At 43.4% G+C, this 14747-nt stretch overlaps 1 protein-coding gene across 1 annotated transcript; it reads left to right on the forward strand.

Moving 5' to 3' along the window:
* Positions 1–8788: 8788 nt before the first annotated feature.
* On the forward strand, positions 8789–11705 carry LOC112886997 (LOB domain-containing protein 6-like). The gene is made up of 4 exons (XM_025953061.1): positions 8789–8947; positions 9125–9566; positions 9703–10115; positions 11419–11705. Exons 2-3 carry the CDS (start codon positions 9135–9137, stop codon positions 10087–10089), a joined length of 819 nt encoding a protein of 272 aa, XP_025808846.1. The 5' UTR covers positions 8789–8947; positions 9125–9134; the 3' UTR covers positions 10090–10115; positions 11419–11705.
* The last annotated feature ends 3042 nt before the right edge of the window (positions 11706–14747 follow it).

The raw sequence follows: 14747 nt of genomic DNA on the forward strand, positions 1-14747 counted from the left end.
GATTATGTTTTTGAGCACTTTGATTCGCAAGTGAGCCACTATCCAAGTGATTTTAATTACTCGACGTCGAGTTGCAGAGAATTTCAATATAGTTGCATAGAGAAGCTGCTACAAGGTAGGCGCTTGTTGTCTTCTAGGGTGTTTGAATTGAGGAATGGGCAATATATATCTATCACCTTCTCACTTCTCAATTTTTTATTTTGTTTTAAATGATATAGAATGGGTTAATCTATCACTACCTCATCCCCCTGGAGGCATATAGTCAGCTTATAATTAGGAATAATGGATTCATCCCACCAAAATTCGTCAAACTAAGCAACATGTACATTCCCTTTTCACCTTGCCTACACTCCAATTAAAGTAAGTACCCCATGACGTGTGCCTGAGCTGGCCATGGTCAAATATGCTAGCAACGATGAATGCTAAGCTCCTGCATGCAAGGAAGGAGCTGGTAAGCCGGCCGGCGGCCTGCATGGGCGATGAAATGTGTCTTCAAACCACCGAGCACGCCCTTAACCCTTGCTGCTTCTCTCTCCTTGGACCCTCCGGGGCCGTTGGTTGCCTGCGGCGGGCCTGCACGTCCACGCACGCATCAATGCAGCACCAACACACATCAGCACGCACCACACACCACCGTCAGAACTCAGAACCACCGCCCGCACGGCGCCCCGTGAATCCCGGCCGGCCCCGCTCACGTCGTCGGATTGGAGAGCCGCCGGCCAGCCAGGTCGTCCCGGCCGGATTAATCTGTCGCGGGGACGCGCGCGCGGGGTCGATCGAGAGGACGGTGATCGCAGGCGGCGTGGCGCGCGGGCTCTACCCCTCGCGGCGATTTATTGCCGGCCCTGCTGGCCGGCCGGGCGGCTCACTTTTCCTGCCCTGCGGCGACGTACGCCGGCCGGTGAATTCTTCGTCCATCAACCGCCGAACTGCTCGTACGCTGCTGAAAAAAACGCCACCCTGATCCGTCCGGTGGGTCGATCGACGCGCGCATGGATCGATCCACCGGCCGGCCGGCATCGTGTGTGGGAGGAGGAGAGACGGGAGATCGAGGACCACGGCGATCCGACCCACTGTGCAGGCCGGGCCACCATGGGCGCGTGCCGCCGGTCCGCCCTACACGTTGGCTACGTAGGCCGCACCGGTACGTCGTCTTCACAGTCGTCTTCAATTCCCCTGGGCACATGGAAGCCGATTGGCGAGTGAGTGGCGAGATCGATCAACCGACCCCGGCGTCGACGAACACGGCTGATGTGACGCGCAATGCAAGCCCACCTATTCATCGATCAATACGGGTATCCGTGGACATTGGTCTAAGTTTTCGTTGACACTATTCTTGCATTGGTTGGGTCTCAATCCGATACGTAGTAGTACCTCTATTCACCCCTCTTTGGTTCGCTATCATTTGCAACTCAGGCACGATACATGTACAAGTCTTGTCGATCCCTCATTGTTTTGATGCCGACGACTTCTAGTTCTTTCCATATGGGTCCGCCTTCTTCCCACCATCTCCCGCCTAGCTCAACGTTGATCTTATTGCGACGCTTAGTGTTCCTACCTGTAACAAAGTTTCACCGCCTATATGAGAGGCTCTTGAACCGCACTATTTCTCACCACACCGTTTGAAAAAATAATTTCCTTTTATCCATCGGACCATGCATGGAATTGCAATCTATCCTCAAATTTAACCAGACTAGGCAAATGTGCCTTTGAAGATTGTATAAGTATCGGATGGATACGTATAGTTTTCCGTCCGTTAAATTGTAGGGTCTACTTGATCGATCGAGTCATGGTCGGAAGGCTGGTCCGATTTCCATACGAGATAGATCAAAGCCCACACGTCAATGATAGAAGTTGGATCAAATCAAAACTTAAGTTGGAAACGTTATGTGCTTTAGAATAGATAAATAATTGAACTTTTTTTCATCAGTTATGGTCTATCAACTCTGTCATTTTGCCTCCATCAACCAAGCGAGACACGGAAATCACACACGCCGCAACACGCCAAATCCGCCGGAAAAGGTTGCGGTTTCATCGCCCAGAGTATGAATCCTCGACCAATCCGACAGTAAATTTGACAAAAATCACATACTATGAAAGAAAATTTGTCAACTGTTGCGAGCAGTTCCACAGTATTAATTGACAACTATGCTGCCTCGCCCCTGATGATCTTGACGACCAGGACGGCCAGGATTATTCACTCTAGCTACCTTGTATAGGTAGCGTGCGTGGACCACGGTAACTGACAATGAAAGGCAAAAGCAGGCAAGCCGGGGCGCCGCGGGCCACGCCTGTGCGTTGTGACAAGCTATCATGCGCGCACGACGCGATGATGCATGCGCGAGCCGGGGTGAGCCCCCGGCCGACAAATTCAATGTCCCGCGGCGTACAAAATGTCTGGGAACTGAGCCGTGCAGCGAATTGAATTGGGGCAGGCGGCTGGCCTCTGGCTGAAGCTGCAGGCGCAGCGCAGTGCGGGACGCCGGCGGGCGGGCGAGTGATTTGCAAGAGACGAGCGTCGACGTTCGCGCGTACGCCCGGCCGGCGGCTGGCACCACCTGAATTCTGAAATGCTCGCCCCGCCCGTCGCCATGTGGGGATTTATTGCCAAGGTGAGGATGGGCAGCCACAGGCCGCAGCAGCCAGCGGCAGCAGTGACCGACTCCTGCACGCCATGCGGCGGGTAGCTGCGGGGGGTTCAATAATGGCCGAGATCGCCCACCACCGCTCAAAATGACATGGAGGACGAGAACCGAGCTTCAGCCAGGGCACCAGCTGAGACGCGCTTCCACGCGGCGGGGATCGCCTCGCAGCCACCCGCTCAGGCCGGGAGCACTCGAGGGGCCTGCGAGCTCGGAGATCGGCAGGGTGAGATTTGGGCAGCTCCTCGCTGCCGTTCGCCTCTCGATCGGGCCGGCGAGCTCATCAGATCGGGGCGACAAGCGAGGCCACGGCCGCGCCGGCAAGCTCCTCCTTCTTTCTCTAGGCTGTGAAGATAGGGAGGAGCTACTTACTACGCGGTGGTGCCACGCACGACCGGGTTGCTATCTAACGCCGCCATGCCGGGCAGGAGCTTTCACCTCTGCGGGCGTGGAGCTAGAGGTCAAGAGGAGAAAAAAGGGTAAAGTGGTAGGTGGCCCAGTGAAAAACTGACGATCGGCGCACACTAGCAAAGTCCATTGTTTACTGGGGTACTGAGCAACTTCAGCGATGGTCCTTAAATCAAACAATGGTCCCTAAATCAAACCTGCATGTACCAAATGAGTCTGCCTCTATTTATTTAGGGGCTTTTAAATTTATTTCAACTCCAACAACACTCAATTCTAATTAATAATAGAGGGCTCTCTAGAGCTCCCTAAGAATAGAACGTGGAGGAGGAATTTGGAGACTCCTTAAAATAGGGAGTGTATATAGTAGAGGGTCTTTGCTGGAGTGCATCTTCTTTTTTAACCCTGACGGAGGCTGTTTAGAGGGTGTGCTAGAGTTGCTCTTGCTCCTATGTCCTATTGTGGTGTCTAATACTCCATCTGTTCCAAATTATACTCGTTTTGGTATTTCTAAATCCATAATTTTTACTATATATCTAGACATAGTATATATCAAGATGTATAGAAAAACTATATATCTAGAAATGCTGAAACGACTATAATTTAGAATGGAGGAAGTAGACAAAATGTTATCTCTACTAATGGTCTTTCTTTTTTAGGGCATATACAATGCAAAATGCGTAGGCACGATAAATGCTTAAAGTAAGTGAAAGTTATAAGACGATAGACTCTTTAAAGAAGTTTTTAATTAGGTCCATGCATTGCAAATTGGCGTTGAATAGGTTTAACCACCGTGTTAGCATACACCTTAATAACTAGTATAAACTTTAAACATCGTATATTCACATCTAGTACAACCTTAAAAATAAAATATTATTCACCTTATAAACACCAAGTGCATTGCTTAAAACCAGTTTATTATTATCTAAGATTGTTTATTGTACATCCCCTTGGTGGTCACGGATGAAGCTGTAGAACCATGCAGTTGGATTTCTATGTTATTTGGTTGGCTGTCAGGCTAAGCTGAGCTGGTCATGGATCATGCCATTTGATGATCCAATGATTGGCAGTTGCAGCTTATATACATACTAGAGGTTTGGTTTGACGACGCATGGTAAGGGATACGTTGGCAATAATATTGTTTTAGATATTTGAGAAATGTGAACCCTAATATGAATGGGCAATAGAAAATTAAAAGTTCATGCACTAGATACATAGAAACCAAAAATTAGTAACAAAGATAATAATATGAATGGATAATTTTCAATATCAGACATATATAACACAGATAATAATATTATGGAGCTTAATTTAATTAAACCTCAGTAATATAGACAAGCATTTCAAGATTTGCTCAAAGTAACAAAGTGCACGGCTATAATACATGCACACAACTCTTGGTGCTGTAGAAACATGTGTCCCTGCACCCAGATAATTTGCTCAAATATTTGTGCACAAGCATGCGTTAATTCTAAAGTAATAGAGAGGGATAGGGAAATGGGAACATCAAACACCTTCATAGATGCACAATAACCCCATGCACCATTATCAGCATTCATACAACATTCAGTACCGAAAGCTAGAAGGGTAACTATGAATTGAAGCCATGACAATACTATATCCTCTCACCCTCTTCTGAAGTCAAGAGATTTTCTTTGTACATACCAACTGAATTTAGACGTCTCATAATCAGTTGGGCAAAAGTGCTGGTTCCTAGGTCACATATGAACATTCATCCTGTTCTATTCATGGGTTGAGCGTCACCTCTTAGGTAGTGTCATGGATCTATCTATTCATGGGTAGAACATCATCTCTTAGTTTGACACCTTGAGCAATTTAACACTTGGTTTATATAAAGTTAGGAACTAATCAATATGTAGCTTGTCACTTTGTCTATTGACCACATTTTATTACTATATTCAATTATTAATTTGAGTCTTGCAAAACATTATTTGTGTTGTTTTATATTATGTTCACAATATTACTCTATTTAAGCATTTGGAAAATACAAGACATTAACACTTTGGGTTAATTTTATTGTATTAGGGATAATTTTGATTTAATCTTTATATAATAGAAAATGTGGTAATTTAGTAGAACATCTTAGACCCTATGGTTATTGTTGTTCATAGTAATTATTATACAACAAATCAATGATAAAATATTTTTATTCTCTTTGAGAAATTATGAGATTTCTCTCTTTTTCTAGCATACAACATATGCAAATTAATGTGGAGGATCTAAGAAGAGCCTTCAATTATTAAAATAAAACTCAGCTGCTTTCTTCTAGTGAAATCTATCCAATCAAGTTTGAGTCTCCAACTCATTGTAGGTGCTCGAAATTTTAGATGATTATTACTTTAGTGATAAAAGATATGTTCGTTGATTGTGAGTCTCATCTGGTGCCTTCATTAATATTATTATGATCTTTCAGCCTAGTCTCTTTGAGGCGTTTATAGGGGTTGCGCGAACGCACATTTATAGGCCGATTGTAAATATCTGCTCGTGTACCATGTTTGAGAAAAAGGAATAAGATATGTCAAGTTTTCTTTATCTACCATATCATTACTATACCCATTCTTTTGGTTAGGTCTACCTAGAGGCATCTGCATCCATTACTCTTAAGTGATCAATTTCTACTAGTGTTTTAAACAGTGGCCCACAGCGGCACTATAATAGTTTTGTGAAATCGCTGCTATGACCACTGCAGTAGAAATTCGAAGGAGAGCCTACCACTAAATCATATTGTTAGCTATTTAAAATACTGATTCTTTTTTACTTTTAAACAAATATTGAGCAAACGACAAGAAGGCAAAACCTATTTATATAAGAAAGTAAAAATGTAAAATTAAAATGACTACATGTAAAAGAGAATGAGGAGAAAACTCCGTGGAAATTAAAGGACATATTATTTTGGCTTCATGTATCACACGTGTCCACATGAACATTGCCTTGTCCACAAAGACCAAAATTAAAACTCTCATTTTTGTAAAAGTGAAAACAAAATAAAAATAAATTCGGGAGACAATTGGAACTACTACTTTCTTGCAACAAATTAAACAGACTTCATTTTCTTGTTACAATATAATTATGAACGGCTATTATAGTTCACCCTTTTTTTCAGATAATGAAGAGGATGGGCAAAAAATGGTTATAGTAGATAAAATATAATTACAAACTGCTCTATATGCTGGAAAGTAGAAAATGTTTGCAGTAATCACGAACTGTTCTAAATGCTAAGCACTGTACACACAGATGGTAAATCACAAAATTGCTCTAGTTGCTAAGTACTATATATAGTTATATATATAGTTATAGTTAGGCGCATAAGGTTATTATAGGCTCATGGCACTGTGGTTAGTCCCACCGATACTCTTTTTGTTGAGGGCCCGGTTCCTACCTACACACAATCCTGGGTCTTTCTCTCGATCAGCACGTAACACAATTACAAGCACCTCACAGTCTCGTCACTTTCATACCCATCCATTCTCTCTCTCCAAAACAAACATCCAAATAATCAGCATGCGGGGGTTGAGATGAGGAGGAGAAAAGCAAAGCCCGTTGCTAGAAACGAGGAGGAAGTTGTTGGGAAGTGAAGTGAGAGTAGAAAAGAGGGAGGCGACTGCTAAGGAGAAAGGATACTCGGAGCCTCGGAGGCAGGGACTCCGGCGGAGCGGCTTCCCGGTAGGGAAAGAAAAGGAAACAAGGTGTCTACTTCTTCAGCGCTTGCCGTACGCCGATGTCAGATCCGGCCGAGAGCTTCATGCTTCTGCTTCTATCGTCATTAATTGAACTCCCTCTTGAATCCAGCCAATCTATCCTTTTGTACCCTCATCTACTTACATAATTTTTTCATTTAAATCTTTTCGGTTCTTTTCTACTTGGAATGTTGATTTCATTTCACGATAATAAGTTTCTAAGAGTAACCACGAGCCATTTTGATAGTTCTGCTCACATTTAGCAAGGATAGATTTCGTGGTTATTTGTTTGATTTTATCCCCTCTCATTTTCTTTTATTTTAGTTTCACACAGCATCTACAAGGGAAACCCTTGCTGTGACTTACCTACAGTGGCGGATCTAGACTTTAAAAATTGGGTGTACATGATGTCTAAAAATATTTGTTTACTTAACCATATTCTAAATAAAAATTATTATAGCCAGTTTGAAATATATATTATTTTACAAGCTAGAAGTCATTACTTAAACATACATCCTATTCCTCTTTAGGCAATAGCATTTCAAGATCAAATAATAAAGATTTTACATATCTTGTGTATAGTCATCTAGTACTTTATTTATAACTTATATTAGTTGTTGTATAGCTAGCACATAAAATATCTATCAATGTGATATTTTGCTCCACTATATGTTTGAAGTGTTGCACGGCATATTTTCTAATACTTAGGTAGAAAAAGATTTTCTTTAGTTGGAACAATTTATTATAATCCTAACAAATATGCCCGTGCGTTGCTACGGGTGATACTATGAAGTATTTATTAACCATATCAGTTTAAATATTATTATGATATAATTAAATTTCACATGACAACATCTCATCCAAAATCCTTTCAAATAAAGTTTTAACCTCTAGAACTTCTTAACACTTTCATATATGTCACCCATCCCCCTTCCTCAGAAAGTCTCCCTGCCATCCTTCATGATGCTAGCTGTCGCGATCTTTGACTTTAGCAATGGCAAAGGTGCCCACCATATTAGCATACGTGCTCGTTCCGATATTGTGGTTTGATGACCTGCTGATTTACACCTGCTGACCTGCTGAGCATTCACGGTTCACTCCTATCCCTAAGTAGGGTTACCAGAAAAGTTCAAAACTCACAAGCTATTTATATTTAACTTGGAAAAAACTCAATTTAAGCTAAGTTATATTTGGAATTAAGCCAAGCTTGGATCTAACCCGGAGCTTTTGAGCTCCAACGATCTGAAATTGAGGTATTCGATGAAGCTCGAGTATTTCAGTTTTGCATGGCATGTGCATGCATCCTGCTACCTCTATTAATTAAATTTCCAATCATCGTTAAAATAATATAGTTGGAGGCTAGAGTCTTGCATTAGCTAGCGAGCTACTGTGTTGCACAAGCTAAAATTGGTATAAAATAATACTCTCTCTATTCTCTTTTGATATTCTCTTTTGATAGTTCTATTTTATCTTGGTATGATGATAAATAAGAACCTTGCTTATCATCTCATTAATCACGACACCTCATTTTCGATGTTATCATATAAGTACACTAATCTTTTTTCAAAAGAAGTTACCCTGCATGGAAATCGAATGACCATTCGTACTATTCCCAAGATGTGAACTCAAATGGGACTATCAAAAAAGAATAATTCAATTTTGAAAATAAGACTATTAAAAGAAAATAGAGTGAATAATGTTAATTGTCTAGATATGCTTCTCTTTCCATTTATTTATCAAATTAAATGCGTCTTTTAAACCAATGCATAGTTTCATTATACTATTACGAAGACTGTGAATTTGGTAACCGAATCAGATAAATGTTATGGGATGGACTTCTCTCACATCTCGTAAAACTCTTCATTCTCTCTTCTTATAATAATTTTACCATGTCAGTAAATTTGCTAATGTAGCATAATATTCAATGCTCATGAAATTTATACTGAGACTACTCTTATACGTGCGTCTCATCAATACTGCTGCCCCGTGGTCTCCATAAGTCGTTCTGTCGTCCAGCTTTAGGCTCGCTCGAGCTCGGCTCATTGACAGCCCTCCCGCTCAGGGCTCAGCCGCTCAGGCCCTCAGGTTCATCTCCTCCCTCTGTTTGTTAAACCTTTCCCTTCTCTCGGACCCTCCTCCCTTGCTCTTCCTTCCCTGGCGGCGACGACTGGGCGCCCAGCCCTTGACGAGCGCATCTTCCAGGTATTCCCGCCCCTTCTCTTTCCTTCTGCTGTGCGAGATGGAGCACCCCAAACCCTAACAAAACTATTTGCTTTTGGATCTGAATCCAGTAACAATATATTACCTACTAACTTCAATTTCGTCCTGTGCTGGGTCCGCCGCCCCTGCTTACCTAGATCTTCTCTTCTCTTCGCGCAGAGGGAGATCGATGGCCGCCTCGTCGGCGTCGTCGGTGCCGCCGGCCTCCGCGGGCTCCGTGATCACCGTGGCCTCGCCGTCCACGGGCGGCTCGATCTCCGGCGGCGCGGGCGCCGGCACGGGCTCGCCGTGCGCCGCCTGCAAGTTCCTCCGGCGCAAGTGCCAGCCGGACTGCGTGTTCGCGCCCTATTTCCCGCCGGACAATCCGCAGAAGTTTGTGCACGTGCACCGCGTCTTCGGCGCCAGCAACGTCACCAAGATCCTCAACGAGCTCCACCCCTACCAGCGCGAGGACGCCGTCAACTCGCTCGCCTACGAGGCCGACATGCGCCTCCGCGATCCCGTCTACGGCTGCGTCGGCGTCATCTCCATCCTCCAGCACCGCCTCCGCCAGGTCCAGCAGGAGCTCGCCCGCGCCAGCTACGAGCTGTCCAAGTACCAGGTGAGACGCGCGACACGTAGGCCGGCCGGCCTCTCCTGTCACGTGTATACAGATGTACATGTCGACTCTAGCTGCTAGCACGTACGTGTACGCGTGCACGTTCTGACGAGCATACGCGCCGTGTTTTTCGGTGCAGGCGGCGGCTGAAGCGGCGGCGGCCTCCGTGGCCGTGGGATCCAATGGCGCGACGGCGGCGGGGATGCCGGATTTCGTCGGGAACCCAGTGCCCAACTGCACGCAGAACTTCATCAACGGCAACTCAACGGCGCCGGCGATTGGCGGGACCGGCTTCGCGCACCCGGACCACTTTGCCTCCGTGCAGATGCTGGCAAGGAGCTACGATGGAGAAGCTGCAGCCGCGAGGCTGGGCATGAACGGAGCAGGAGGAGTCTACGGCTTCGGGTACTCATCGGCCATGGGCGCCGGGCACGGTGTGGTGTCTGGCCTCGGGCAGATCGGCAGCGGGCAGTTCTTGAAGCCCGGCACGGCCGGAGGGGACGAGCAGCCCACCGCCGCGCAGTAGTGGAGCATCCAGTCTTTCTTTGTCAGGTTCGACTCTATGTTCATGCATACAGAGGATGGAGTTTTCTACCATACGTGATTTCCGTGCGGTTTTCCATTACATGATGGTATTCTGTTGTAGCGATGAGATGCATGCCTCACTGATATGCTAATTTGGAGTTGCGCACTGCTGTAACTCACTACTGTTTATCCAACCACGTGATTAGGTTCACAATACCCTTGCTCAAATTGGAGTCTCAATCCACAGGCCATTCAGAATTTAGCTTCTAGAAAGCTCTCACTATCTTAACCTGTTTGCGTAGATATTGCCTACACTAAACAAATACTTTTGTTTAGAAAGGAGAGGGAAGAAATATATATATCTTTGGTGACTAGACTACGCAAATCTAGGCTTTGTATGTAGGAGTGAAGATATTTGCAAGGGGTGATTGTTGTGGAAATATTTATCTATGGAAAACTTTTTGGAAAGCAAAATCTTCATGGTAATATAAAAAGGAAAGAAGTTAGAATAAATGTAGGCATATTTGTAACATTTGGATGTTGTCCCTCGTTATAGACCTGTTTATTGGTTCTTAAAACAAGTATATTACATTTGACCCATCATATATGGATGAATCGAGAGAAAACTTAATTAACTTTTGACAAAGAATTTCAATTCTAAATGGGTTAGATTTAGAAGAGTGTACTACCAATTTTCATAGAAATAGTTATAGAGCTAAAATAAACATAAGGTATATAACAACATCTATGTCTTCATAATGAAGAGATATATGCCTGAAAAAATCAATCAACTCATAGTCCTATCAAGGAAGAAAACTAATTTGGAAGTGTTTGTTTGAAACTTTATGAGCCTGCAAGACCATCGTATATTTATGTAAGAATTACATGTTTTTAATATTTCATGTTATATATACAAGCTATAGAAATGTAATACGTTAGAAACAATTTACTTATCAAAATTCTAATATCTTTAGTTGATATAAATTGTTCAATTTAGGAATAAACTTTATACTAGTATGGAGGCTGTGATCGTAATAGTTTGATATTGTTATAATCTTTGGTACGCCAAATTGTATTTACAATGTTTCTTACTAACATTATTTTATTTTATCAAAAGCATATTGATATATTTGCAATTGTTTCTTTACTTTTCATGTTATCATAATAATTTTAGCAAATCCATTTAAATTAACACCTGTATAAATCTATCAATCAAATATTATTTCTAAAATGTTGGTAGCCAAATATAACTAGTTTTTATAAGTTTCTATTGTGCAGTCTCTGATGCAAGATTTTGTACTTACTAATATACATGTTATTACTTATGCAGCAAGATCCAGATGCTAAGTTAACTACTTGAGGACGTGGAGACTAAATTAAGTGCGAGATAAAAAAAAGTTCTACCATCCTTTACAATAGAGATGATAAAAGAAAAGGGTCCTTTATTTCGTATTGTTTGTTGGATTTGTTGATGTCATTCGCATAGTCGACTACTTAAACAGTGCTCCATGTTGGTATCTGTATTATGTTGTTACTTTATTGTCTCTGGATGTACTTGTACATGGAGCTTTGACATTAATCTAGCTAGCGAGAATAATATAAAGTTAAGTTATTTTATGGATATTGAAATTGATAATTGAATTCTGTTATATTAAGATGTAGATGTTGTATTTGATGAAGCATGTGAAGTTCTACTTCACATATATGCATGGTTTACTTTGAGCAACACATTCTCTCACTTATATATCATAGCGAATCCATTTTGATTCAATAAGTAGTATCCTTATCTATATTGAAAGTAAAGTATTCCTCTTGAAAAATATAAAAATAAGTAGTAACCATCCAAATATTCTATTTTTATATAAAAAGTTAAGTAGTGGTGCCTGAACAGATGATTTCTCTATATAGAGAGTTTACATTGAAGTAAATATATACAGCCAGAGCGCGTTTCTTGTTCCACTTAGCTCCATCTAGAGGCAGAACAAAAAACCAACAGTCTGCAGTAACTAGCTTGCTAGCATGCATGGCTCCGCTAGAGAGACCCATAGAAGCTAAGTCAAATCCTGACCAGTGTCGCGTGGTTTAGACTGCGGCATGAAACCCAAAAAAAGAAGTATGATAACAGGCCAAATATACATAGCTTTCATATATAGCAACTTGAGAAAGAAATAGGACCAAAAAAGGAAGCATGCATGATAACCTGCATAGCTTTCATAGCAACTTGAGAAAGAAATAGGATGGGCGATACAGGCTCGTCAACAACATGGCACTCGATTGAGTTGTACAGGGTTTGTTATGATCTTGATCCAGGCCGATCCAAAAGTCTAGCTGTAGGCCGGGCGATCCAACTATACAAGTATGAGATGATAAGATAAAACAATACTGGAGATGCTTTCGTGCTAAGGAAAAAAAATCAAGTGTGCATACACGCTCCACGCAGAATACAGCATGTATACTCTTGCTTGGCTAGCTAGGCAGCGGCACGCTGGCCGCACACGAAGCAGTGGTCACTGTGGTGGTGTAGACTGTAGAGCACGCATGCATGCTGCAGATACAGTGGTGCAACAGGGCAACAGCGAGGGCGCGAGGCAGCCAGCAGCAAATGCTAGTTGCCCCTGCGAAGAAAACCATGGCCGGGTGTGGTGACTGGTGAATGCCAAGTTACACGCGGACGCTAGTCTATCTTGATCTCTATGTCTGTCTCAGCCGGCTGCTCCCGCGGCTCCCTCCCTCTCGCTAGCTAGATTCGAGGAGGGCAGAAGGCATTTTGCAGGGAGTCTGCAGGGAGGTGACAGAAGACAAAAGAACGAGAGAGGGAGAGAGAACGATGGGGGCCGGCCGGCCGGCCGGCCATGGATGATGAAAGCAGGTGAGCAGGCCTCCCAAGAATGCCGTCGTCGTGCAGGAGATATTGAATGCGCCCATGGAGCTACTCTCGCTGCATCCGTAGTTATTGTCACAAACCCAAACCCAAGTATGGCGCCGTCGTGCAGGAGATATTCAATGCCGTCGTCTTGCATTGTAGCCCGGCCGCCTCCACGCCACGGTGCAATTCTGCCACTGTTCAGTGTGTATGGAGAACGCTACTATACCACGCCGTTCCCTACATGTCGAAAGCATATTCCTTCGCAGCTCATTACAAGAACGCAAAGTAAAACTACTGAGCATGCCAGTCCATGAACCACGTACCACGTGCTATATACATCGTGCTAATAGTGACGCATGCATGAGCTGATAATCTGATATATGCTCACTCCTTCTAAAATTATAGATTTTATTAATATATAATATTTGTTATATATCCGGATATACGATATATGTATATAAAATATTTTATATATCTAAAAGTAAAATATTAAAATAAACTATAATTTGGAACGAAGCGAGCACTGCATTGTAGCGCGTGCGCGTGGCATGCATCAGCACCTTCACGCAAACACGCTAGCGCGACGCGGGTTGAACGCGAATGTTCCGTCGATCTCAGTGACACCGACCCTGTCGCGTCTATGCTGCGTCATGAGGCCTGACGCCGACTATACCCGAGACCAGCGTCGCGGCAGGGCCCAGATTTTTGCAGAAGAAGAGGGCCCAGATCAGATGAGTGCGCCACGGAGTTAAGGCCCCCAACCGTCTCGGCGGGCGACTGATGCATGGACCATATTATTTCATCATGGCATCATACCATTGCACGCATACCCCGAAGAGATAGATGAGGTCGGCCGGTCGATCGATCGAGCCTGATGACCCATCTATCGCGCGCGTCACCATCTATCCGCCGTCTCCGTAGGCCGGACCCGGCATGCATGCATGCCAATGCCATGCTATTCCGTAGACTACTTTGGACAAGTGTTCAAGGTGTTTGGTTCGTACTTTAGTCCTATCATATTAAATAAAATTTTATTATTTAAAAGTATTAAATAAAATTTAATTATAAAACTAATTGGAGAATTTCTGGACTAATTCGTGAGACGAATCTAATGAGATATATTAATTCATGATTAGCGGATGGTTACTGTATCATCATTGTTACAAATTATAGATTAATTAGGGTTATTAAATTCATCTCACAAATTAGCACTCATCTGTGAAAAAAGTTTTAGATAAATTTTGTTTAATACTTCTAAATAAAGAGTCTTTGTGCATGCCAATGCCAACGCCATGCTACTCTCTGTGGATCGGAGAGGAGACTAGCTAGTCTGCTAGCTGCACATACATCGGACTTGCTGAAAGGATTTCACCAGAGGTCAAGAGCCAGCAGCATCCATTGTGCTATTTATTATGATGTTTTTTTCTTGGAAAAGTATGATCTTTGATTAACCCAATGCAAGCTATAGGTGCTGCTTCGTGAGAGTTTTGCTGGAGATAGAACAGCACTACATACTGCTAGTGCTATATACGGACAAGTATTTTAGTACGGGCCATTTATCATCAACTTGGGAAGCCATGACCTACAAGAGGTCATCGCTCTTATGATTTGCAATGCAACGCCGTCTTGATTCCATCCGCTGCAGCATTGATGCTTGAAAGCTCTTCGATTTGACTTTGAAGCGTGAGGTGAGGAAGACAAAAGTTTCCGGATATATCCGACCCGACGCTGGTCTCAAGAGGCTTCGAAAAAAAAGGCCTGCCCAGTGCTCGCATGGCCGGCCACCCACGTTG

Source organism: Panicum hallii, chromosome 3, assembly GCF_002211085.1.
Source record: "Panicum hallii strain FIL2 chromosome 3, PHallii_v3.1, whole genome shotgun sequence".
NCBI classification, from domain to species: domain Eukaryota; kingdom Viridiplantae; phylum Streptophyta; class Magnoliopsida; order Poales; family Poaceae; genus Panicum; species Panicum hallii.